Here is a 26,183-nt window from a genome sequence, read left to right on the forward strand (position 1 = left end):
TGCCCTTCGCCAAGGACTGTAACAAAGCCTCTGCACTCACTTGTCACAAAAAAGAGAAAATGTCGCCCTAGGACTTTAAATGAGGTGAGCACCACTAAGCTAATAAAAGTAACAAGAGTAAGTCCAGTATATATATATATTTTTATTCAGTAACAGTATTACATGCATTATTGTTATTAGAGAAAGCCACTTAATACAAGCTACATATGACTGGGTAGAATAAAATTAGTAGTAATAGTAGTAATGGTACATTTGTGTATGAACAATCACATAACATAACATACAAATGTAGCACTAACCCCCTGAAGGAGCTGCTGGTTAGATTTGGGCTTACCGTTACCTCCTGTTTTCCTTGTTGTACATATAGGGGTTCCCGTGGTAGGTGGCCCAGTAACTTAGAGACTGACAACAGATCCACTTGAATGGATTTTATTTGCAAAAACTTAGACAATGAAACAATCTCTCGAATTGGGATCAAAGGGTTGGAAAGGGAAGTTCAGGTACTCTTAGCCCTTGAACACACGGTCGGACATTCTGACAACCAAATCCGTACATACGGTCGGACAAAGTTGTCGGAAAATCCGATCGTTCAGAACGTGATGACATTATTTCGTTACGATGGGACTACGTTCAGGCTAGTAGCCAATAGCTTTGGTCTAGGAATTTGATCTGAGCATGCGTGGCACTTTGTCCGATCGGAATTCTCTACACACGATCGGACAAAGTCCAATCGGATCACGTCGTCGGAAAAATTTATAGTCCTGCTCTAAAACTTTGTTGGTCGGATATTCCGACGGAAACAGTCCGATGGAGCCCACACACGGTCGGATTATCCGACAACACGGTCAGATCGGACATTTTCCATCGAAATGTCTGACCACGTGTAGAAGGGCTTAGTGTCAAAGTCAAATTTGTTGAAGAACTTGCTTACTTTGACTGCATCCAGAGAATAGCCATTCGCAACTGGATGTTCACTCAGGTTGGACAGTCCCTCTCTCACAAGGCCTAGCAGCCAACAAGGTGTTTACTCAGGAACAAGTCTCTGCCACAGACGTTGTTGTAGAACACGTAGAAAACTAAGCTTGAAAAGACTTGTAGGATACCTGGATCTTTCAGCCAGCTCGGCGATATCCACAAGACCGGATTCTCTCGGTTACTTCAGCCCTTCCAGGCTCTTACTAAGAAACCAACCCGTACGTGGTCTTCTTCTGAAGAGTCTGAACCAGAAACGGCACCCAACCACCTCAGGATCCTTCTTTTAGTTTCCTTGCCTCAGGCTAGCCAGCCCCGTGACATTAAAGTTGGGTGGATCCACACCCCAGGCCATAGCCTTCCTGGGGGCTGGTCAGGAGGACCAGGACCATGAAGTCAGTACATCATTCTGGACCGGAACCCCGAACCACGTGTCATCCGCATCTTAAGTACCCTCTCCCAGAAAGCACAGTGAGAGCGCCACTCCCACTGGGCGGGCTCCGAGAGAGAGTGACTTAAGCACCTAACCAGACAATAGTTCCATTCCTGCCAGAAGAGACAGTGCCCCCTGTGGCCAGGCTGAACATCTCACGGTCCAGTCAGACTGATGCCAAAGTCTAATTTAGACGATGGTACCCAAACCAAACTGCAGTTCAGGCAAAACTTTAACTTTGGAAAAATGCATAGTGCATGCTCTTCAGGAGCCGCTGCTACACAAACATCAGGTGTACCCAACATGTTTTGCGAGTCCCAGCTCACTCTTCAGGGGTAGATGTGTATGAATTGTACCTAAGGTGAAAGGATACAGTTTGGTATATGGCATGATACTGGTATTTTAAGGCAGAGGTTAAGTCCAATATCAAAATATCACCTCCGTAACAACTTGTTCAACTCCAGTCTGTTGGTCTTTGACGGCACCCCCGAACTCCAACACATATTCCACCAATACACTGCGGGACCTTTTTCCACACGATAGGCCTCCAGCGGATAATCAGCTTGGAGACAACCCCCTTCCCGCAGTGCAACCATTACAGTATTCCAGCTAACCTTAGAATACACCGGAGGGGCACATTTTTATTTATTTTTTTATTGAAAAGCCTGTGGCATACAAAACACACCCAAAAACCTCCACTCGGTGCCAAAAAAAAGTGCACACACATCAAGAGTGTAACACAAAAACGTGCAAAGGGTGTACCACTGTCCTCCATGAGGAAGGACCTTACCTTGATCCCCCGGGGCGTTAGGCTCCAGACTAGGGACTGAGGTACCATGAATGGCCCATCTGGCCGAAACCAGACGACCACCTTTCTCTGGAAGGTCTGCCGAAACAGACCCACCCAAGTACTCGGTTGGGGCTCCCCCAAAGGGAAACCCCCAGAGAGAGAGGGCAAACCAAGCCAGAAGGCCTATGTCCACCCCCTCACAAGACTTTCAGGGTTGGCCCGAGGACCGACACCCTACTCATCACACATGCACAGTGACAAAGACGTGGCACAACACACAAAAAATAAATAAATAAAGTGAGGAAGGGATAATGAAGAGAAGAGTGAAAAAGGTGGCCATTGTGTAAAACAATGACCAGGCCCTCCGGCCAGGAATCAAAAATTCCTCTGGTCCCAGACAAAAGGCCCGGCCATAGAGGCCCTAGAGGCAGGTATGAAAAGACATGTGTTATGGTGAAGTGACCTTGGTGCCAAACATCAAAGTGATAAATCACAGTGAAAGTAAGGCACCCTGAACTGCCACTTCAGGGGCACATCACCACAGGCTTTTCAAAAGCATCCCTGACCCCCAGCCTAGACCAAAGCAGCCCCCACCCCAGGCAGAAAGGCATGGAGATCCAGGAGCTTAGTGAGAGCCCTTTGCCATCAGGCCTCACCCTCGCTTCCATCACTCCTACCTAATTACATTCGGGAAGTACTGGTCGTTCCCCCGGTGGGAGAAAGGGGAACCAGCGTTCCCTCCCGAAAAACTGACCGGAGCTAGAGCTGCCCCAATCCAGGCCAGAAGTCCAGGGTCCCCTCCCTTCGGGGCCGACCAGTGGTTCTCCGTCCCCATCAGAAGGCTTCCCTTTCGGCTACGAATCGCTCCAGGTTACCTTCACACCAGCAGGTTTGGCATAACAACCGCCACCCCTGCTCCACCTCGCCGTAGAGCAGGGACGGAAGCAAGCGCCACCTCCTGGCAACTGATAAGAACAGATACTACACTTGATCTTAGCGGAGGTGCCCATACTACCGATGAGCCCCCTACCCTCTTTCCATCACATATGTTTACTGCCACCGTCAAAGACCAACAAAGCACCAAAGCTCCTAAAAGAAAGAAAACTCATAAGCCAACAAACACAGACATCATATAGGGAGGGCGGGTGGGAAAAACTGCCTCCTCCTTCCTTTCTCCGCAACTTTCTGTTCCCCAGCCCAGTCCCGCCTCCTCCTTATATATTACCACTCCCCCTTGGACTTTACTCACTGTCCCCTCCCCTCTTAGCTCTTTATATTAACCCATGCATTGTCTCCGCTTAACACACTGTCATGCCTGGTCCTGCGCTACTTTTTTCTTTTCTGTCTTTTCCGTTCCGGGCCTCACTTGAATGGCATGGACAAAGCACTATAGGCAAATGTGGTAAAAAGACACCAGAGACTAGCATGAGTGGAAATAAAAAAGGTGAGCAAAAAGATGAGAAAGAAATGAAGTGCAAACATAGGAGAAAACCAGTATGATCAGAGACAAGCTGCAGGTGAGCACTTGGGGGGGAACCATGTGGAAAAAAACAAATGAGTATGCCTGAGTGAGATAAGTGTATAATTACATCGGTGGTAGATTCCAATAAGGGGCATCCACAAGCATGTGTGTTCAGTGAAAGAAGAGCTGCAAATGAACCCATGCAGTGCTAAACCTCCAAGTTATATCCAGGAAGGGCTCAGGAGGCTCCGCCCTCAATGTCATATGTGGATGACAGGAAGGTGCACAAGCACCCCTATAGGTCATCCAGATGGTACAATGCGTGCAGCCGTGTCCGGTCCCCTCCCACTGTCCAATATGCCTCCTTATTGAACTAGTGGGGGACAGTCAGAACAAGCCGAGCTGCGCCTGAGCACAATGAGCAGACCTAACCAATAGATCCTGCTCCCTGGTAGGCAGAGAGCACTCTAAGTTCTACCTGACCATCTTCCTGGTAAGCAGAAAGACCAAAAACGATACTCTCTTTTCAATCATTTTTATTAAGTTTAAAGAGAAGGCAAGAATGAAAACAGTATGATTAATCGGCCTGCAGGACCTTCAATACAGAAAATATTAGATACAACCCTAGCTTGAAGGAAGATAAAAATGTCTAAAAAACAAGATTTCAACATTGAAGATGGGACTGAGGTCATAGAGGAATATTGACCACTTAAGCCCCGGGCCAATTGGCTGGCCGAAGACCAGAGCACTTTTTTTGCGATTCGGCACTGCATCGCTCTAACTGACAATTGCGCGGTCGTGCGGATGTGGCTCCTAAACAAAATTCACGTCCTTTTTTTCCCACAAATAGATCTTTCTTTTGGTAGTATTTGATCACCTCTGCGGTTTTTATTTTTTGCGTTATAAACAAAAAAAGAGCGACAATTTTGAAAAAAAAACGCATTATTTTTTACTTTTTGCTATAATAAATATCCCCCAAAAATATTTTTTCCCTCAGTTTAGGCCGATACGTATTCTTCGACATATTTTTGGTAAAAAAAAAAAATTGCAATAAGCGTTTTTTAATTGGTTTGCACAAAAGTTATAGCGTCTACAAAATAGGGGATAGTTTTATGGCATTTTTATATATATATATATATATATATATATATATATATATATATACTGTATATATATTATTTTTACTAGTAATGGCGGTGATCAGCGATTTTTATCATGACTGCGACATTATGGTGGACACATCGGACACTTTTGACACATTTTTGGGACCATTGGCATTAATACAGCGATCAATGCTATAAAATTGCATTGATTACTGTGTAAATGTGACTGGCAGTGAAGGGGTTAACCACTAGGGGCCAGTGAAGGGGTTAAATTTGTCCTAGGGAGTGATTCTAACTGTCTGGCGGGATGGGCTAGCAGTGACACGACACTGATCCCTGCTCCAGATGAGAGGGAGCAGACGATCAGTGTTCTGCCACTAGGCAGAACGGGGAGATGCTGTGTTTACATTAGCATCTCCCCGTTCTCCAGCTCCGTGACACCATCGCGGGCACCCGGAGGACATCAAGTCCGCCGGTCCCGTGGGTGCGGTCAAAGAGCTTGTGGCAGGTGCACGCTCGCCGCAGGCGGCGCAAGTGCGCGTGCACGGAGGAAAATTCAAAGTAACATACAGGTACGTTACTTTGCCCAGCCGTGCCATTCTGCCAACGTATATATGTACAGGAGGCGGCCGGCAAGTTAAACTCCATCTGGGCGTGGAGAGGAAGTCAGTCCCCTGGCCCTGAACTACCATGGATCCTATGTTGCAGAAGATCCTGCTGGGTGAACATTCCACTGGAGAGGATAACGACATGCCACCCTTATGGGAGCAAACTGTAGACTAGGCGCTTTCCACATATAAGCTCGGAGGCTAGAGTCCAAGCCTACTCAACAAGACTGAATTTATACAGCCTACTTAATCCACAGAGGGATTAACCAAGTATAAGTGAAGAAAAAGAGGGGATAGAAAAGGAAAGAGGACACCAAGGTGGCCTTGAAAAAAAGAGAAAGAGGAGGATGTCGAAGCAAAGAGTCTACGGGGAAATTTCCTACTGCTGAACTGTAAGTCCAGAGCAGAGAGATACTTTGATATAGTTTGCCCGAGGTTCCCAGATTGCCTCAAATTATCGTGTAGTGTCCACTGTCCAGTAGTTTAGCCACTATTTGTTCCTGCATCATGATCCAGAAGATCTTCCTCTTAGTTGCCGCAAAAGAGGTCAATGGTTTCTTCCATGCCCCTTGCGAGCGTAATCTTGGCTCCCAAGAGAATGAAGAACATTAGGGCCTGCATACATTTGGAAACTTTTCCCACCCTACATCCCAGCAGGAATATTATGGGGTCCGGAGGCACTGATACCCCCGTATTAGGTGGAAGATTTTATTCCAGTACGATCTGATGAGTGGGACAAGAACACCATGTGAGAAACATGGAGCCCACCAGACCATACCCTCTGGAACATAAGGGGTGATAGGGGCCATTCTGGATGGAACATAATACCATCTTGTTTAGATTTTCAATTTTGCTTCAATCAGGGAGACATTCATCTTTGTATGATCATTCAAAAGATTGAAACCAACGGTTCTGGTGCCACGTGATCGCCACATCCAACTCCCAGGCTCGTGCATAAGATGGTTTGTCTTCTCTGTTTGCCAGTAAGGAGTAAAAACATGATACTCTCTTCTAGCACCTACCTAGGAGAGTGCTGCACAAGCTTAAAATAATACTGTATACTGTTAATAATTGATACAAAACAAGATACAGTGGAACCTTGGATTACGAGCATAATCCGTTCCAGGAGAATGCTTGTAATCCAAAGCACTCGCATATCAAAGCGAGTTTCCCCATAAAATTAATTGGAAACAAAGATAATTTGTTCCACATTGACTTCTATTGCATGTAATACCACATGTGACCAGAGGTTGGGGGGGGGGCGCCAGTGAGATTTGGAAATACTCGGAAACTGCTCGGAAACACTCGGGAACCCAGTATTTCCGAGTGTTTCTGAGTATTTCCGAATATTTGCGAGGGTTTCCGAGCCTCTCCAAATGGCCCCCGCACCTCTGGCCAAATGCGGTACTGCACACAGCAGAGGCTTGAATCCTGCTCGTTTTGCGAGACAACTCTCAAAGGATTAAAAAAAAAAAAATTGCTCGTATTGCGAAACGCTCGTTAACCACGTCACTCGCAATCCGAGGTTCCACTGTACATATAATCTATATATCAACTCCATTCTTTCTGTGTCTATTCTTTGTTCTAAAACTGCATCAGTGATAGAAAAATGATAGCTGAAATGTAAAAGATGAAAGGAGTTACTATCAAAGGTACAATTGTCCTTTAATGTTATATGGCGACCTGCAACCATTAACCACTTCCCGACCGGTGCATGCCGGTGTACGTCGGCAGAATGGCAGGCATATTGGCGTACAGGTACGTCCAATCTTAAATGCCTCCCTGCCATCGCGAGCGTGCCGCTGGCGGCGCAATTGCATGCCAGTCGGGACCCCCATGAGTCCGATCGCAGGTCCCGCGGACTCGATCCCCGTGGACATACCCACGATCGTCTCACAGGGCCGCTGAACTGGGAGATGCCATTGTAAACAGCATTTCTCCATTCTGCCAAGCAACTAGTGACGCTGATCTCTGCTCCATGTGATTGGAGCAGAGATCAGTGTTCACTAAATGAAAGCCCAACCCCCCCACAGTTAGTAACACACCCCTAGGAACACTTAACCCCTACACTGCCATCCACTGGTTAACCCCTTCACTGCCAGTGTCATTTACACAGGAATCACTGCATTTGTATAGCAGTGATTGCTGTATAAATGACAATGGTCCCAAAAATGTGTCAAAAATGTCTGATGTGTCCGCCATAATGTCACAGTCACAAAAAAAATCGCCGAACGCCGCCATTACTAGTAAAAAAAAAATTATTAATAAAAATGCCATAAAACTATCCCCTATTTTGTAAACGCTATAACTTTTGTGCCGAACCAATCAATAATCGCTTATTGCGATTTTTTTTTACCAAAAATATGTAGAAGAATACGTATCGGCCTAAACTGAGGAACAAAAAATGTTTTTTTATATATTTTTGGGGGATATTTATTATAGCAAAAAGTAAAAAATAATGCGTTTTTTTCAAAATTGTCGCTCTATTTTTTTTTATAGCGCAAAAAATAAAAACCGCAGGGGTGATCAAATACCACCAAAAGAAAGCTCTATTTGTGGGGAAAAAAGGACGTCAATTTTGTTTGTGAGCCACGTCGCACGACCGCGCAATTGTCAGTTAAAGCGACGTAGTGCTGATACGCAAAAAGTGGTCTGGTCTTAAGCCAGCAAAATGGTCCGGTCTGTAAGTGGTTAACATACAAATAAAATGTACCGCTATCATTATCAAAGTGATTGTAAGGGTTTTTTTTATTTTTTTATTTTATTAAAATAACAAATATGTAATGCTTACTTGTTCTTTGTAATGGTTTTGCACAGAGCAGCCCCAATCCTCCACTTCTTGGGTCCCCTGTCAAATGCCGCCAGCAAAAGACCGATGTGAGCTTTTTGGTCGGAAAATGCGACCATGTTTATGCTCCATTCGGCATTTCCGCCAGCAAAACGGTTGAAAGCGGGTTCTCAATTTTTCGGTCGGAAAAAAGTTCCGATCGGAAATTCCAAACGTCTGTACCAATTCCGACGTGCAAAATTCCTACGCATGCTCAAACAATTTGATGCATGCTCGGAAGCATTGAACTTGTCGTAGTGTTGTACGCCACCGCGTTCTTGGCGGTCGAAAGTTCAGAGAACCTTTGTGTGACCCGTGTGTATGCAAGCCTAGTTTGAGCGGAATTCCGTCGGAAAAAACATCCAAGATTTTTCTGACGGAAATTCCGCTCGTGTGTAGGGGGCATAAGACCATCTGATAAGCACCGTCAGAGCTTGAGAGGTCAAAGATGGGTGAAAGGAGACGGGGCGGGAGAATTTGTGGGCTGGTTATGTGCAAGGCCGTCTTTAATATTGATTGAAGGCGGGGCAAAATTTTTCTTGCCCCCAATCCCCCCCCCCCCCTCCATGCAATTTTGCACTCCACCTGCTCTGAGACATACAATAGATAGCAGCTAGACTTAAAATCAGTTTACTGAATCAGATCAGGCAGCAAATGCGATTGGTTGCCAGCAGTTACAGCATATCATTACTGCTTAATGACTGGTTGCTAGAGGTTACAGCACACATTATGGCTCACTGATTAGTTGCTAGAGGTTACAGCAAATGATTTCTGCTTGTTAATTAGTTGCTGGAGATTACTGTAAAGTAATAATGCTCACTGACTGGTTGCTAGGGGTTACAGCACATCATCTCCTCACTGCAGGGGAGCATGATACACATATGAATGCCACCTTTATTTACATATCAATGCTGTCGGCTGCATCTATTTCCTTAGTAATGGTGCCACTATTTACATATGAATGCCGGTAATTTACATGTAAACACGGGGTCTGCAGGTGAGTCCTCTGTACACAACAATAGGGCAGAGCTGGTACCAACCCTTCACACTGAGATATCGGGACACAGTCAGGACTAAAACTTCAAGGGCTAAGGGAATTTACACTGGGATAGTTGGCAAGTATGAGGCAGCTGCTTTGGGCCCCATAACAATGACAGGGCCCAGGGCAGCTGCCCTTTTTTGCCCTGCCTTAAAGATGGCCCTGGTTATGTGACTGGGAAAGTCCTTAAGATGTTTCCTCTACAGCTACGGTCAGGGCCCTTTAAGAAGCATTAGCACATTAGACAGTCCGGATCTGCATGCAGCAGAGGTATACTATATGGTGTGGCATAGTCTTTGCACATTTGCAGTGTAGATGTGGGACAGGCACTAGGTAAAGGCGGTCAGATGCACTGACAGTTTAGTGTAGCGGTCGTCTTGGGTTGGTAGGTGTGCACTATAGGTCTGGCATAACTGCGGTATGCGCTGAGCGTACTTGGTATGCTCTTATCAGTCTCTGTTAGCAATGTCAGTAATGGGCTGATGGCCCTCTCACTAATCCTAAGGGTACAGCAGTAGGTACCAAGGTGGAAGCGGCCCCCTCTCTCTCCTGAAGCCTCTAGCAAACAGCGGCGTGAGCGGGTGGTGGTAAATAAATGCTCCGATCTTGTAGCAGTGGCGTGGGTACTGCAGTTGGAGCCACTTCTGCACTGCAACAGGGGTCCTCAACTAACCGTCGCAGGATCTGGTTTTCTCCAGCCCAAGACCTCCAGTGAGCAGGAGCAGAAGTAGTCCTCTCTCCTCCAGACCCTGGGCGCCAAAAACCCTGAACGTTCCCAGGCAGCGCAGTAAAGATCTTCTCTGACACCTCCTTGTGTCATAGAGTCTATTGGGATCTGTAGTTCCTGCAGCCATCCCTGTGCAGTGTAGCAAATCCCAGCATGCATTGCAGCTACTGTGTCCTCCTCTTGCTCTTGATTAGTTGAGTGGCGGCAGCCATGATAATCACACATGTTGGCACCCTACATTGCTTTTAACTTTACTTCATTTTATTTCTGTGATCACCAAGTCATTTATAACTTTTTGACTTCAATAAATCCGTATTTTATATCATTTGACCCGCACCATGTGGAGCTCTTTTTTCTTTTCTCCCTTCTGTGTGGTTTAAACCCTCAAACATTTCTCTCCCCATTTGGGGCGATTGGAGTATTGGACCGTGTCTGAGCTGGATTCCAAACTACCTCGATGTTCCAGTTTGCGAAACACGCCATTGAGTACACTGCTGTTTGAAGTTCCTCCACCAGTCCAACGGACCTCCTTCCATATACTCTCTGGTCCTAGAGTGAGACCTCAAGCCTTTTCAGACTCAATTGTCATATGACTTTGTGAGTCCAACAGAGCTGGTAAGAAGTATTTATCTACCTTCTTTTGATGTTTACAGACAAGCTGGCCTACATGAATATACTTGCCCAGTGACCTGTTTTTGTTTTATGACGGTCCAGTCATCTCTATATCAGCTCCATTGTGAAACTGGTGCCCATCCTATGGACTCTTTTTCTCAAATTATTAACTATATGAATTTTTGTATCACTCTACAATTTATGTTGATTACACATTAATTATTTTACGTTGATTATATTCAGTAATATTGAAGCGCTACACATATTTTTTCTTTTGTATGCTGAACTTTGTTTGTTTTTAGTGTTAGCTGCTATTTTTGGCCATCACCGGCCGTCTTGTTACAGGTTTAACTTTAGCGCAGTGTTTTCCCTTTTACATGATAATCACACAGACACATGCCGCCTGCTGCTGCACTTTTTTTGGGGGGGTGCGGGGGGGGGGGGACGCACCAGACAGACAGCACCCGGCTACACATTCATAAATGTAGCAACCAGTTTTTGAGAGTGTTGGGACTCCTCTACTTCAATAACTGAGGCCTCTGCTTTTTATTAAAATGCGAGCAGAACCTTTGATGAAAAGAAATACCCTTCATTTGGGAAGATGGGAAATGCAAGCTGGCAATGCACATTGGTTCCTGGATCCAAAACCCAATCAATATTTTGAAACAAAATAAAATGGAATCTAATGATCTCTGAGATATATGAGGGTATCCATTTTTAAAAAAAATACAAGGTAAGATGGAGAGATCAAATGAAAAAAAAAAAAAAACACCACATCCCAAATATGAAGAAAATTCAAGCAATTGGAGAAGGGGGCAAAGAGGTAACAAACCTCAGGGATTTTTACGGTGTTAGGTATAGAGATCAAGACTCATAAGCCCTTGTACACACGGTCGGAAATTCCGACGGAATGTTTCCTAACGGACCGTTTTGTCGGATATTCCAACTGTGTGTGGTCTGCATCGGACTGTTTCCGTAGGAATATCCGACGGACCAAATTTTCCGACAAAATGCTCCTATCGGACATACTCCGATCATGTGTAGCCTACTCCGACGGACAAAGTGCCACGCATGCTCAGATCAAATTCCTAGACCGAAGCTATTGGCTACTAGCCTGAACGTAGTCCCGTCGTAACTAAATAACGTCATCACGTTATGTACAATCGGATTTTCCAACAACTTAGTCAGACCGTGTGTATGCAAAATCACTTCCGGACCTCTTGCGGAATTAATCCGTCGGAATTACTCCGACGGATTTGGTTGTCGGAATCTCCGACCGTGTGTACAAGGGCTTACATAGCGTAAAATTTTACGTTTTATTGTAGTAAAAACACAAGAAAAAAGATACATTCCTATCAAAAGGTGAGTTATCTAATAAAGCATATACAGGCAAAGCACTACCACTCTCGACATGTTTCACTCGATCGAGTTTCATCAGGAGATTGCTGGTATGGCACTTTCTATACTATAGATAGCAAAACATAAGGAAAGTATTAAATAATAATACATTGACATGGAAAAACATGTACATTGGCATATAGACTAGGGGGGGAATGTGCTAAGTTTATAAAGAAACAATGGTATCAAAACATAAGGACATGGAAACATGTGGACACATAAAACAAACCAAACCTCACCAAAATTGCTTTGAATCCTTGAAAGATATACACAGAAAAATAATTTCAGTGAATGCACTAGATATCCCATCAGTCCATCATTCCAGCTCAGCCTCTTAGTTACTTGCAGATAACTATTGCTATAATGTTTCTAAAACAAAATAATATGTATAGATAAGCCTTATCCCTTGTACACACGACCGGACTTTTTGACGGACTTTCGGCGAAGTTCCGACGGACTTTCCGAATGAACGGACTTGGCCACACACAATCACACCAAAGTCCGACGGATTCGATTGATGACATACGACCGGACTAGAATAAGGAAGTTCATAGCCAGTAGTCAATAGCTGCCCTAGCGTCGTTTTTTGTCCGTCGGACTAGCATACACACGAACGAATTTCTCGGTCCGGCGGAAGTTCAGGTGGAAAAATTTAAAACATGTTCTATTTCTAAAGTCCGCCGGATTTTTGGCAAGCAAAGGTCCGATGGAGCCCCCACAAGATCGAATTGTCTGACGGACTCGCTCCGTCTGACCTTTGCTGTCAAAAAGTCCGGTCGTGTGTACGCGGCATTCGAAGCATGAATAAGGATAACGGCGATTGTAAAGGTTAGTATATGGCACCTGACAACGGAATGTCAGGAGAAAATATTCACCTTGAATTTAAATAAGGTCGAATCAATCGAGGCGTTTTACTGGCACTGCTGGGAATTAGCTGATCAGCAGGAAAGAAAATATGTTCGACGTGATGGCAAACATCAAAACGGAAAGGTTTGGTAAAAAACCATACACCGTTTCCAAGAGAAACCTATAGGTAATGCAAAGTATAGAATAATAATACTATTACTGCTAAAATTTGGTTGCTGCTCAGGCAATCTAATAATTAAATGTGCATATTACTGTATACAGGGATGTCTCAGGCAGAGTATGATGGCATGTTACTGCCATTTAAATAGCTAGTTTCCGACTCGGCGGCGTCTGACGTCACCGCCGAGTCACGGGGCGTGAAAAAGGATGCCAATGCACATGCGTCAGAAGTGAAGGAGCGGCCCCATGCAAAGGCTTTGCCCTCAGTGCCATCGCAGTTTTTGATTTTTTTATGTTGAATGTTGTAATTCAATAGCAGTTTAAAACTTGCAACATCAACGTTATCTTCCTTGATTTTATCTTTTTTTTTTTGCAATAAATTTTTTTTTGCAATACATTTCCTTGATTTTATCAGCACCCAATGCCTCTCTTTGCATACCTCTCACCCGCTCTACTTCACTATCCAGAGTGGATTTCTCATATCCCTTCTGTTGAAACCTGGTTTATTTAATACTTTTATGAGATACGTTATGTTTTGTTATCTATAGTATAGAAAGTGATATACCAGCAATCTCCTGAAGAAATTCTATCGAGTGAAACATGTCGAGAGCGGTAGTGAGGTAACTCACCTTTTTTCTTGTGTTTTTACTATTTCAATAAAACTTAAAATTTTAAGCTATGTAATGATCTCTATACCTAACACCGTAAAAATCCCTGAGGTTTGTTACCACTTTGCCCCCTTCTCCAATTGCTTGAATTTTATCCATTTTGTTAATTCTAAATTCTACTATTGTTCAGTATCTAAAGCTTTGATATGTAGCAGTAATGGTCTTTGTTTTCTTCCCTAGACCTGGAAGGTAAAGTCTTCGTCTTCCCCCATGAAGCCAACACATCTCATGTCATTCTAAGACCTACAATTACAAAGCCATTGCAGAAAGTCAGCGTCTGTCTACGCTCCTATTCGGATCTTTCACGCCCCTATACGGTCTTCTCTCTTGCTACTCCCGAAGAGGAAAAGGCCTTTCTAATCAACATACAGCCTCCAGACACTTGTTCTGTATATATCAACCAGGAAGTAACTAGTTTTAGGACAGACTCAGAGTCTTTGAGACACACCTGTGTGACCTGGGACTCCGACACTGGAGTGGTCCAACTTTGGGTCAATGAGAAACTCTACCCGGAAGTAGTCTCCATGAAAGGGTCTTCTATTGCAGCTGAAGCCAGCATTGTTCTGGGGCAAGAACAAGACTCTTTTAACGCTTCTCAGTCATTGGTTTGTGAAATAAGTGACATCCACATGTGGAATTATGTCCTGACTACAGAAGACATCAAGAAGGTCATCTCTGGTGACCTCCATGGAAATGTCATTAACTGGCTATCTCTGCACTATGAAATCAAAGGGGACGTTCTTGTCCAGCTTAAACGCCAGAGTAAGTCTGTCGTCTGTCTTTATACAGCTTTTTAATTAGTAAGATTCTCCAATTTTCAGTATATAATTACATTGAAAATTATGATATATTCCTCATGACCATGAATAATGAGAGGCGACAATGACAATTATAAGTGAAAAATCCCCCAACAAAAAAAACAGGGGCGGACTGGGCTGGGGGACAGGGTGACAATTTCCCCCTGGGCCGCTCTGATACCAAAAAAAGACTGCCACAGCGCCGCCGCCACTTCACTCACAGTCAGACAGTATCGTGGCCGGCCAAAAACCGTTTTCACTTGTTCCACCGCTGGGCACTGGTTGCTAAGCCGCCTCGCATCTAGCAACCAGTGACATCACGATAACTAATGCAAAGGCAAAGGCCCCAGAATTCAGAGCAGAGGAGGATTTAACTTCCTCCTCTGCACTTACTGCTTAGCTCCACCCACCTAATCCAGCTTGTGCAGCGGCATGCTCAGAGGAAGAAGTAAACTGGATTTCAGAATCTCTCAAGAATGTGAGGTGAGACCAGGTGCTGAGGATTGAACCATGTGTGTCATGAGGAAGAGATCCATACAGAGAGGAGGACGGCAGTCGGCAGATGAGCTGGGTGCAGAGCAGGGAGCAGATGACACTCTTAAAGTGAGGAGGAGGAGGACACATACTCAGCTCTGTGAGACTCATGCTGTGACTTGTAGTCCTTCACTTTTAGGGAATGTGATCCCCCCCCAAAGTGAAGGACTACAGGTCCCATCATGACCCCCCCCCCCCCAGAGCTGAGAATGTGTCCCCCTCGGGCCTTCAGCTAGTGAAGGAACTACAGGTCACAGCATGAACCTAGAAAATCTAAGGGGTCATATCCTTAGATCTCAGGGGTTCATGCAGGGACTTGTAGTCCTTCACTTTTTGGGGATGCAACCCTCCAAAAGTTAAGGACTACAGGTCCCAGCATGAACCCTCAGAGCTCAGGATGTGCCACACAGCCTCACCCCTCCCCACCCCACTTGCGAAGAACTACAGGTCCTAGCATGGACCCGTGAGACCTAAGGGGGATCACATCTTTAAATCTCAGGGGTTCATGCAGGGACTTGTAGTCCTTCACTTTTGGGGATGCAACCCTCCAAAAGTGAAGGACTACAGGTCCCAGCATGAACCCCTAGAGCTCAGGATGTGCCACACAGCCTCACCCACCACCCCACTAGCGAAGAGCTACAGGTCATAGCATGAACCCATGAGACCTACGGGGGTCACATCTTTAGATCTCAGGGGTTCATGCTGGGACTTGCATTCCTTCACTAGTTGTGGGGGCGGAGGGGGCTCAGGTCCTCAGCTCTGAGGAATTCATACAGGGACCTGTCTGTACTGTTTGTACTTTAGTTCCTGGAGTCCATGGTTGTACAAGTTCCCCGCATTAACCCCCCCCCCCCCCCACCTTTGTGATCATGGAAAACCTTAGACTGTTTCCTCCGATCCACCACTTTGCCACCACTGGCTCCACTCACCCCCCAATACCCCACCAAGAACCACCTTGGTAAACAACACAGAGCTCGGTACACTAAGCAAACTTGCTTTTTATTATTCCCTGCAAAGCAAAGAGAAAACAACAAGATCGCTTTGTAAAAGCACCACATATCACACACAAATTGATGTGTCCCACCACTTCCTGCTCAGGGATGGTGGATCAGCAAGCCCAGATAGCGGGTTCCTGACCCACCATCCCCGAGCATCAGTGTGAAGAACAGAGCCCGCACTAGAGGAAGCAGAGCCGATGCTTCCTGCATAGAGCATGTGCTGTTAATGCCCCAGCTGAAGGTCTGGCAACTCATAGCGGCAGAGCCACAAACCCAGAAGACACACTGAGGGTAAAATGTCAGCTCCCTCGGCATGGACCGGCCTGCGATACGGGGACTTCGTTCTAAGGTAAGTATTTCATAATGAGCCAGTATGCGGTGCATAGTCATACTAGCTCATTATGAATTTGCCTTGCAGGCAACCGTTAGTCTGCAAAGGTGGAATTAATTTATCTTCATCGATTTCTTGAGGTAGATTGATAAATATTTCTGTCCCAATTGAAGGAGCCTCTCCCACCCAGTTTGCAGGAGGGCCACCGTATTCCCTCTGACCATTAGGTATGAGCCCGATGTTCGAGTCGAACGTAAGTTCTACTCAAACATCGGGTGTTCGTCTGTTCGCAGAATAACCATGCCCCCCCCCCCCCCCCGAGTCTGCTGGGAAACACACGAGTCCCGGAGACAGCAGGGACCATCCAGATTGTGCAGCGCGACTCGTGCATGCATAGTAGGGAACCGGGAAGTAAAGCCGCAAGGCTTCACTTCCTGATTCCCCTACCGAAGACGGCAGCACCCAAAAGCCGAGCAACAAATCGGCTTTGGGTGCCGACATTGCAGGCTCCCTGGACAGGTAAGTGTCCATATTTTAAAAGTCAGCAGCTGCAGTATTTGTAGCTGCTGACTTTTTGACGGACCTCCGCTTTAAGAATGTTTAAAGTGAAACAATAAAAATGTAATATTCCTTTAAATATTGTGCCCGGGGGGTGGCGGGTCCCAGCAATACAGATAAAACTTATTGAAAAAACAGTATGGGTTCCCCCCCAGTCCATTACCAGACCAATCCCGAACCGAAATGTAAAAAAAAATTGCATGGGGTTCCCCCCAAATTCCATACCAGGCCCTTCAGGTCTGGTATGGATATTAAGGGGAACCAATTTTTTTTTAAAATGGCGTAGGGGTCCCCCTCAAAATCCATACCAGACCCTTATCTGAGCATGCAACCTGGAAGGCCGCAGGAAAAGAGGGGGAACAAGAGAGCGCCCCCCCCCCTCCTGAACTGTACCAGGCCACATGCCCTCAACATGGGGAGGATGCTTTGGGGTCTGACCCCCAAAGCACCTTGTCCCCATGTTGATGGGGACAAGGGCCTCATCCTCACATCCCTTGTCCGGTGGTTGTGGGAGTCTGTGGGCGAGGGGCTTATCGGAATCTGGAAGCCCCCTTTAACAGGGGGACCTCCAGATCCAGGCTCCCCCCAATGTGAATTGGTAACAGGGTACGCACAGCCCCCCTCCCCCAAAGCACCACCCATGTTGGGGGCATGTGGCCTGGTATGAATACCTATTGTACTGCATTATTTTAGAAGGTGCAGGAAATCATGCAGGTTTTTCTGGGTTGCAGGCTAATCTAAACCAAAAATAGCATTTGGTCAGGCTCCCTTGTACTGGAGGGCTCATGAATAAACATGGCTAAACTCTTGCGAAAAGGAAGATGAAGAAGGGAAGTTAGGAATGAAGAGGAGAAAGAGGGAGTAGGGGCGAAGGAATGAGAGAATGCCAGCAGACGGGCAGAAAAAGATAATGCAGCAGAAAGTATACAGGGAAGAGGGAAACAGAAAAGGGGCAAGGCAGGTCCTGGGGGGTTATAAGTGGAACCAAAAGATCCATGATAGGGTGGCTCTGGTATGCATATACAGGGGGCTCAAGAGGGCAGTAACATCTCATCAAAATCAGAACAATATATCTTTCTCATGACACACAGTATCAGTGCAGAACACTCAATACCTTATACGGGACCATAGTTTCCACCCATCTTCCCAGTTCTCTTTAGTGAGCCCCCAAAGGGGGTTTCTTACACAAGGTGTCCCTCTGTCAGTCAGGGGTCAGGCTCAGAGACCAGTAGCTATAGCAGTAGAGAGGTTCACACCACCCAGCACTAACTGGTCCAAAGACCGATCTACATCAGAGCACCTGATGGTGGAGATGGGTTTTTCTGCATGATAGTATCAGGTTGCAGTCCTCAGGATCACCCCACCAGGAGGTGAGCAAGCCAGGGTCTGGACACAGATCTAAGAGGAAGGGATCAAGCAGAAGTGTAGTCAATAAACAAGCCAAAGGTCGGTAACAAGTGTTTGCAAGTTGAGATCAAGTGAAAGCATAGTCAAGGAATAAGCCAAAGGTTAGTAACAAGTGGTTGCAGGTTGGGATCAAGCAAACTTGTAGTCAGTAAACAGGCCAACGGTCAGTAACAAGTGGTTGCAGGTTGGGATCAAGCAGAATCTTAGTCGGTAAACAAGCCAAATGTCAGTAACAAGTGGTTGCAGGTTGGAATCAAGTGAAAGCATACTCGAGGAGCAGGCCAAATGTCAGTAACAAGTGGTTGCAGTTTGGGATCAAGTGAAAGCATACTTGAGGAACAAGCCAAATGTCAGTAACAAGTGGTTGCAGGTTGGGATCAAGTGAAAGCATACTTGAGGAACAAGCCAAATGTCAGTAACAAGTGGTTGCAGGTTGGGATCAAGTGAAAGCATACTTGAGGAACAAGCCAAATGTCAGTAACAAGTGGTTGCAGGTTGGGATCAAGTGAAAGCATACTTGAGGAACAAGCCAAATGTCAGTAACAAGTGGTTGCAGGTTGGGATCAAGTGAAAGCATACTCAAGGAACAAGCCAAAAGTCAGTAGCAAGTGGTTGCAGGTTGAGATGAAACAAAAGTATATTCAAGGAACAAGCCAAAGGTTGGTAACAAGTTGTTGTAGGTTAAGATCAAGTGAAAGCATAGTTGAGGATAAAGCCAAATGTCAGTAAAAAATGGTAGCAAAAATAAGGACAGCTCCAGGTGTATAAAAGAAGCAAGATATCAGCTGGAGAGAGCACAATATTCTGGCAAACAGGAAGTGAAGAGACATGGCTTAAATAGGAAGTTCATGGGAGGAGCAAAGAGTTCAAGGTTCACCAGGAACAAGATACAAGGCAATGTTGTCCAAGGGATTAGACAGGGAGCAGTCTAGCATCTTGGGTGAGACAGCAAGAAGAGCTACAGCCAGAAATGTCAGAGCTCCCAGATTTATATCTGGACCCTGACACCCTCAGTCCCAGGCCACGAGGCCAGCAAAAACCACGCTACTGACCTGCTAGGCAAAGGTAAGGGGTAGCAAGGTTTTTCCACCTTCTCCATTGTGAGTCCATAACTACACCTCCAGGCACTCCAGCCTTGCAGAGGGCTCTCTCCTCCACTCAGGTACACAGGCCAAAGGCCTATATGGTGTTGGTCAGGGGTGACGTGTTCCCATACCTGAACTACCAGTCTCCACCATAGCTGGTATTAAATGGGCACTGACTCCACCCACTACATGACCAGAGGGGTGGCAACAAATAAACACACGGTTCAGGATCTGCAAACTACATATTTATGCACAAACAAAAATGAATATAATTACCTTCCAGAGATTTATCATTGTATCTTTTTATTTTTATTTTAGACTCTAGCATTCATAAATAAATATTTTTTTTTTGCTCTGGACCTAAAGCTTTGACCTCATAAATTTTGTCTCTTTTCTTCCCTAGACTTGGAGGGTAAAGTCTTCGTCTTCCCCAAAGAAACCAACACCGCTCATGTCATTCTAAGACCTACAACTATAAAGCCATTGCGGAATGCCAGCGTCTGTCTACGTACCTTCAGTGATCTTCCACGCCCCTATACGTTGTTCTCTATGGCTACTCCAAGATGCGCTGATGCTTTGCGCATCTACTTTGAGCCTCCATACACCTATAAACTATTCATAAATAATGCAATGACTGCTTTTACACTAAACTGGAAGTCTTTTTACTGGAGGCACATCTGTGTGTCCTGGGACAGCAGATATGAAGGAGCCTATCTTTGGCTCAATGGAAAGCTCTCCTCCCAAAGGGGTTACATGAGAAAATATCATCCCAATTATTATATTGATGCTGAAAGCAGTATTGTTCTGGGACAGGACCAGGATTCTTTTGGTGGAGGGTTCGATGCTTCTCAGTCATTGGTTGGTGAAATAAGTGACGTCCACATGTGGGATTACGTCCTGACTCAGGAAGACATCCAGAAGGTCCTCTCTGGTGATCTCCATGGAAATGTCATTAATTGGAAGTCCTTACGTTGTGAAATTAAAGGGGAAGTTCTCGTCAAGCCTGAAACTCAACGTAAGTCTATCCTCTTACTATATACACATTATTAATTATAAAGGTCCTTCAACTTTCAGTACAGAATTACATTGAATATTATTTTATTTGTCATACACATCAGCAGTGAAAGGTGACAATGACACAAAACTGAAGGGTTGTGGTTTCAGAAACCAAGGTCCACCTTGAGTCTATTATCTCTTGTGTCAAACAGGATTATCGTTTGCAGTTCGTGATTTTTCCTTTCCTGACTATTTTTAAAGGTCACTTTAAGAACTAAAACCTTCATGTCTGCCATAGAATGGCCTGGTTGTGATAAATGATGTCCCACTGGTGTGCAGAAGTCATCTAAACGTTCTTCTATGATGTGTCTGTGTAACTTTATTCTTTTTCTTTTGTAATTTCTGTCTTGTTTCACCAAAATAACATTCTTATGCCCCGTACACACGATAGGATTTTCCGACGGAAAAAATCTCGGATGGTTTTTCCCGACGGAATCCCGCTCAAGCTTGGCTTGCATACACACGGGTCACACAAAAGTTCTCGGAACTTTCGACCGTCAAGAATGCAGTGACGTGCAACACTACGCCAAGCCGAGAAAATGAAGTTTAAAGCTTCCGAGTATAGCACTAACCCCCGAAGGAGCTGCTGAAATTTGATTCTGGCCTGCACTCTGCTAATGAACCCCCCCCCCCCCTCCCCGAATTGGCTCAGTCCCCTTGACACAGCTGTGGTGCAATGCAATAAAGTACAAGATAATATAATACAATATACCGGTATTGTTACCTCAGGATCCACTGGCTCCACCTGCTGGGAGAAAACAACACTCCACACAACTGGATACTTAACCAAATATATTTTACTGTGAATATGTTTCAAAAGTTGATCACAGTAATTGTGCTGTCGTCCCAAAATAGGACGACACTACAATGGATTTCAACATAAACAATTAAAAACAATATATTGTAGACATGTCACTGGAGAAGTGATCGAGGGGGTGTACATCTCACCTAGGTTGCTACACAGTGTGAGATGGTAAATCCAGGATGGATCAGTTTCTCAGCAGCGATATGCTGCTGAGTTATTTAATTTTGCCGGGCCTGGGTTTATATGGAATGGCAGGTAGGTTTGGTAGAGGGACCTGTCATTCCACATCCCCCGATCCAGTTCTGGGTTTGGGATCAGGTGAGCTTTGATCCTAATTAGCCTGGGAAGCTAAAGGCTCTGCAGGGTCTGCAGGTGATTGCTCTCAGCCAGGGAAACGAACAGTCTGTGTGTTTGAGGAAGCTGCAAGCACAGCCACTGCTGGAGCTAAAACTCACCCTGCGATATCCAGGTGAAAGACGCTGTGTTTGTAAGTGTCAGATAGGTGAGCAGAACCTGTTAGTAAGCGCCCAGCCGGGCTAGGACTTTTATTTTTGTTGTACTTAGAAAGCACGGTGTTGCTGTATATTTTGTTTGCTGGACTGTTTGTACCACGAATAAACGCCAAGATCTGCTTTATAAATTCCAAGTCTGCTGTGAACTGTGTCCAAACACACCCTACCCCGGGAAGATCCCTTACAATTGGTGGAGGTAGCGGGCAACACGGTTGCTAGGGGCAACGGTGTGGACAGACTTGGCTACAGCTGCTGATGTCCTGGGTGAAAGCTGCAACTACACTCCAAGAACAGTCCAGCAACATGGAGGAGATGCTGAAGCAGTTTATGCAAGTGAGTTTGCAACAACAGCAGGCTCAGACAGAGGCCAATAGACGACATGAACAGTCCATGGCTGCACAACAACAACTTATCGAGCACCTGATAGCAATTCGAGAGGCGCCTGTGGTTGCTAATCCACCCACAGTGATGGGAGCCGCTCCAGAGATTTTTTTTGGGAGAAGGACTGTGCAGAAAGCGCTGCAAAAGATGACTGCTGAGGACGATGTTGAGGCCTTTCTAACAGTATTTGAGCGCGTGGCTGAGCGAGAGAAGTTACCAGCCGCTGAGTGGGCAGAGGTAATTGCGCCCTATTTAACAGGTGAACCCCAAAAGGCCTACTATGACCTCAGTGAGCAAGAGGTTAAGGACTATACTCGGCTAAAAGAGGAGATACTTGCCCGACTAGGAGTTACTACTGCAGTCCGTGCCCGGAGGGTACGCAACTGGAGCTACAGTCTGGACAAATCAGCGAGGTCCCAGATGTATGACCTAATCCATTTGGCAAGAAAGTGGTTGGAGCCAGACACTTCTACTCCTGCACAAATCCTAGAGAAGGTCGTGATGGATCGCTACCTCCGAGCGCTTCCTACTGACCTGCAACGCTGGGTGGGACAAGGTGATCCTAAGAATGCAAACGAACTTGTCAACCTTGTGGAGAGGTTCCAGGCGACTGAGGACTACCTCCGTGATGTTCCTGCAGCATCTTCACCTCCCCGGAGTGCCAGATCTGTGCCGTCAGCTGGTAAGAGACTTCCATCTATTGGGGGAGTGTGGAGGGGTGCTGATGGAGGGAAAAGGGCTCAAGTGGTGTCTCAGGGACAAAAGACTGGTGATGGTCCCGGGTGGCTAAGGGGCTCTGAAAAGGACTCCTTGCCAAGGGGACCAGGCCCTATCCAGTGTTGGAGATGCCATGAGGCGGGACACGTGTCTGCCCATTGCCCTCTTACCTCTGAACCCATGGAATGTGACGCTAGCCGGCGTCAGTCGCTATTTGCGGAACCATCTTGTGCTGCAGTTCCTGGACTAGAGACTGAACCGCAAATCTGCAACATCACAATCAATGACTTTCCTGTTAAAGCGTTAATGGACTCAGGAAGCCTTGTAACCTTGGTGCATGCTAGCCTGGTGACTGGGGACTTAGAGTCTAAAAAGCATATGAGCGTTGTGTGTATACATGGTGATACACAAGTGTACCCTATAGTGCTGGCTAAAGTCGGGACTGAACAAGGCACAGTACAATATGAAGTGGGTGTGGTTAAAAACCTCATGCATAATGTAATATTGGGGCGCGATTTTCCTTTATTCTGGGCTCTCTGGGAAAAAAGAAAAATCCCCAAAAGGAGTGAGGATACCTCTAAGGTGGTTGCCTTGTCCACTGTGAATGATAAAAGTGTACAGGATGAAAATGATTGTTTTCCTTTGCAGGTCCTGGCTGGGGAGGAGGAGGCTCCTCCCACTGAGCAAAATATACTAGACTTAGAGGTGTCTAGCGATAATTTTGGGGCTGCACAATTACAGGACCCCACTCTCAAAAATGCGAGAGAGCAGGTTGCTGTTATGAATGGGGTACCTCAGGAACCAGATGCTGAAAAAAGATTTCCACATTTTTCGGTGACTAATGATCTTTTCTATAGAGTCAATAAGGTTAAGGATGAGATTGTGGAACAGCTTCTGGTACCTAAGCCGTACCGGCGTCAGGTGCTTGACATGGCACATAACCATGTTCTTGGGGGACACTTGGGGACTGACAAAACGCGAGAGAGGGTTCTCCAGAGGTTTTTTTGGCCGGCCATATATGATGACATTAAAAAATACTGTGAGTCGTGCCCCACATGTCAGGTTAGTGCCCCAGTGTCACATTTTCGCAGTCCTTTGGTTTCGCTCCCTATTATAGAGGTGCCTTTTGAGCGTATTGCCATGGATTTAGTGGGTCCCATTGTAAAGTCAGCTAGAGGACACCAGTATATTTTGGTAGTCCTGGATTATGCGACCCGCTATCCTGAGGCTGTACCCTTAAGAAACACTGCATCTAAAACAATTGCACGTGAGTTGTTTTATATGTTCTCTAGGACTGGGATCCCCAAAGAAATCCTAACTGACCAAGGTACGCCATTTATGTCGAAAGTAATGAAGGAATTATGCAGACTATTTAAAATCTCACACATCCGTACCTCTGTATACCACCCCCAGACGGACGGATTGGTGGAGAGATTTAATAAAACTTTGAAACATATGTTGAAGAAAGTGGTGGCAAAAGATGGTCGTGACTGGGATCATTTATTACCCTACCTCATGTTTGCTATTAGGGAGGTGCCCCAAGCGTCCACAGGGTTCTCACCATTCGAGTTGGTCTATGGTCATCACCCTAGGGGTCTACTAGACATTGCAAAAGAGACATGGGAGAATGAGTCCACCCCATACAAGAGTGTTATTGAGCATGTAGCACAAATGCAGGACCGTATAGCCACTGTAATGCCCCTGGTAAGGGAACACCTCCAGAGGGCTCAAGAGGCCCAAAGTAGAATTTACAACCGGTCCGCAAGAATCAGGACATTCAACCCAGGCGATAGGGTCCTTATACTAGTCCCCACTGTTGAGAGTAAATTCTTGGCGAAGTGGCAAGGTCCCTATGAAATTGTTGAAAAGGTCAGTGAGGTGAACTACAAGGTGCACCAACCAGGTAGAAGGAAGCCTTTCCAAGTTTATCACATAAACTTGATCAAGCCCTGGAAAGACAGGGAATCCTTGGTGGCGACAAATACTGTTAATAATTTGTCACCACCAATCCCTCCAGTCAAGGTAGGTGATACTCTATCAGTGTCACAGAAACAGGAGGCTCAGGAATTTTTACAGAAAAACAAAAACAAGTTCTCTGACCTCCCAGGGCGTACACACCTCATCCATCATCACATTGAAACTGAGCCTAGAAGCAGAGTAAACCTTAAGCCCTATAGGATACCCGAGGCACGTAGGGAAGCCGTATCTGCCGAGGTAAAACGCATGCTTGCTCTGGGGGTAATTGAGGTGTCACAGAGTGAATGGTCCAGCCCAATTGTGCTAATCCCAAAGCCCAATGGAACTTGGAGGTTCTGTAACGATTTCAGAAAGTTGAATGAGATCTCCAAGTTCGATGCGTATCCTATGCCCAGGGTAGATGAGTTGATTGAGAAGTTGGGTAACGCCAGGTACATAACCACCCTCGATCTCACAAAGGGCTACTGGCAGATTCCACTTTCTGACGAGGCTAAAAAGAAAACTGCATTCTCCACCCCTGATGGGCTATTCCAGTATGTAGTGATGCCATTCGGGTTACATGGAGCGCCTGCAACTTTCCAGAGGTTGATGGACTTGATTCTGCGACCACATCGTGATTACTCAGCTGCCTACCTCGATGATGTGGTCATTTTTAGCCCTGATTGGGAAAGTCACCTCTGTAAGGTACAGGCCGTGTTGGATGCCATAAGTGATGCGGGGTTGACCATAAATGCCGAGAAGTGTGCTCTAGCCCTAGAAGAGGCCAAATATCTAGGCTACATTATTGGGAGAGGGTTGATTAAGCCACAGCTAAATAAAATTGAGGCAATACAGAATTGGCCTAGACCCCTGACAAAGAAACAGGTTAGAGCTTTCCTGGGTATTACGGGGTATTACCGTAGATTTGTGCCGAACTTTGCCTCAGTTGCTGCTCCACTAACTGACTTGACAAAGGGCGGAAAGACAGCAATGGTCACGTGGACCCCAGAGGCCGAGAAGGCTTTCCAAAGCCTTAAGTCTGCCTTGTGCCAACCACCTGTCTTAGTCACCCCCGATTTCAGGCGAGAATTTCTGGTCCAGACAGATGCCTCTAACACAGGCTTAGGTGCAGTACTCTCACAAGTAGTGAATGGTGAGGAGCATCCAGTGACGTACTTGAGTAGAAAACTAACCCCGGCCGAGAAAAATTATGCCATTGTGGAGCGAGAATGTTTGGCAGTGAAGTGGGCCCTAGAATCGTTAAAGTATTACTTGCTAGGCAGGAAATTCAAGTTGGTGACAGACCATGCCCCCCTAACATGGATGAAGTTAAACAAGGAGAGAAATGCAAGAGTGACTAGATGGTTTCTGTCCCTACAAA

The 26,183-nt window shown here is 45.8% G+C and overlaps 1 protein-coding gene across 1 annotated transcript in view; it reads left to right on the plus strand.

Moving 5' to 3' along the window:
* LOC143961853 (uncharacterized) overlaps positions 1-26,183 on the plus strand; it is a 67,907-nt gene that overhangs the window by 17,840 nt on the left and 23,884 nt on the right. Inside the window, exons 4-5 of the mRNA XM_077471189.1 lie at positions 13,846-14,427; positions 19,779-20,390. Of these exons, the coding sequence (XP_077327315.1) occupies positions 13,846-14,427; positions 19,779-20,390 (1,194 nt within the window). The remainder of the gene's footprint in view (positions 1-13,845; positions 14,428-19,778; positions 20,391-26,183) is intronic.

Source organism: Lithobates pipiens, unplaced genomic scaffold (genome assembly GCF_037356315.1).
Source record: "Lithobates pipiens isolate NorthernLeopardFrog02 unplaced genomic scaffold, aLitPip1_a1.2 Scaffold_8, whole genome shotgun sequence".
Taxonomy (NCBI): Eukaryota; Metazoa; Chordata; class Amphibia; order Anura; family Ranidae; genus Lithobates; species Lithobates pipiens.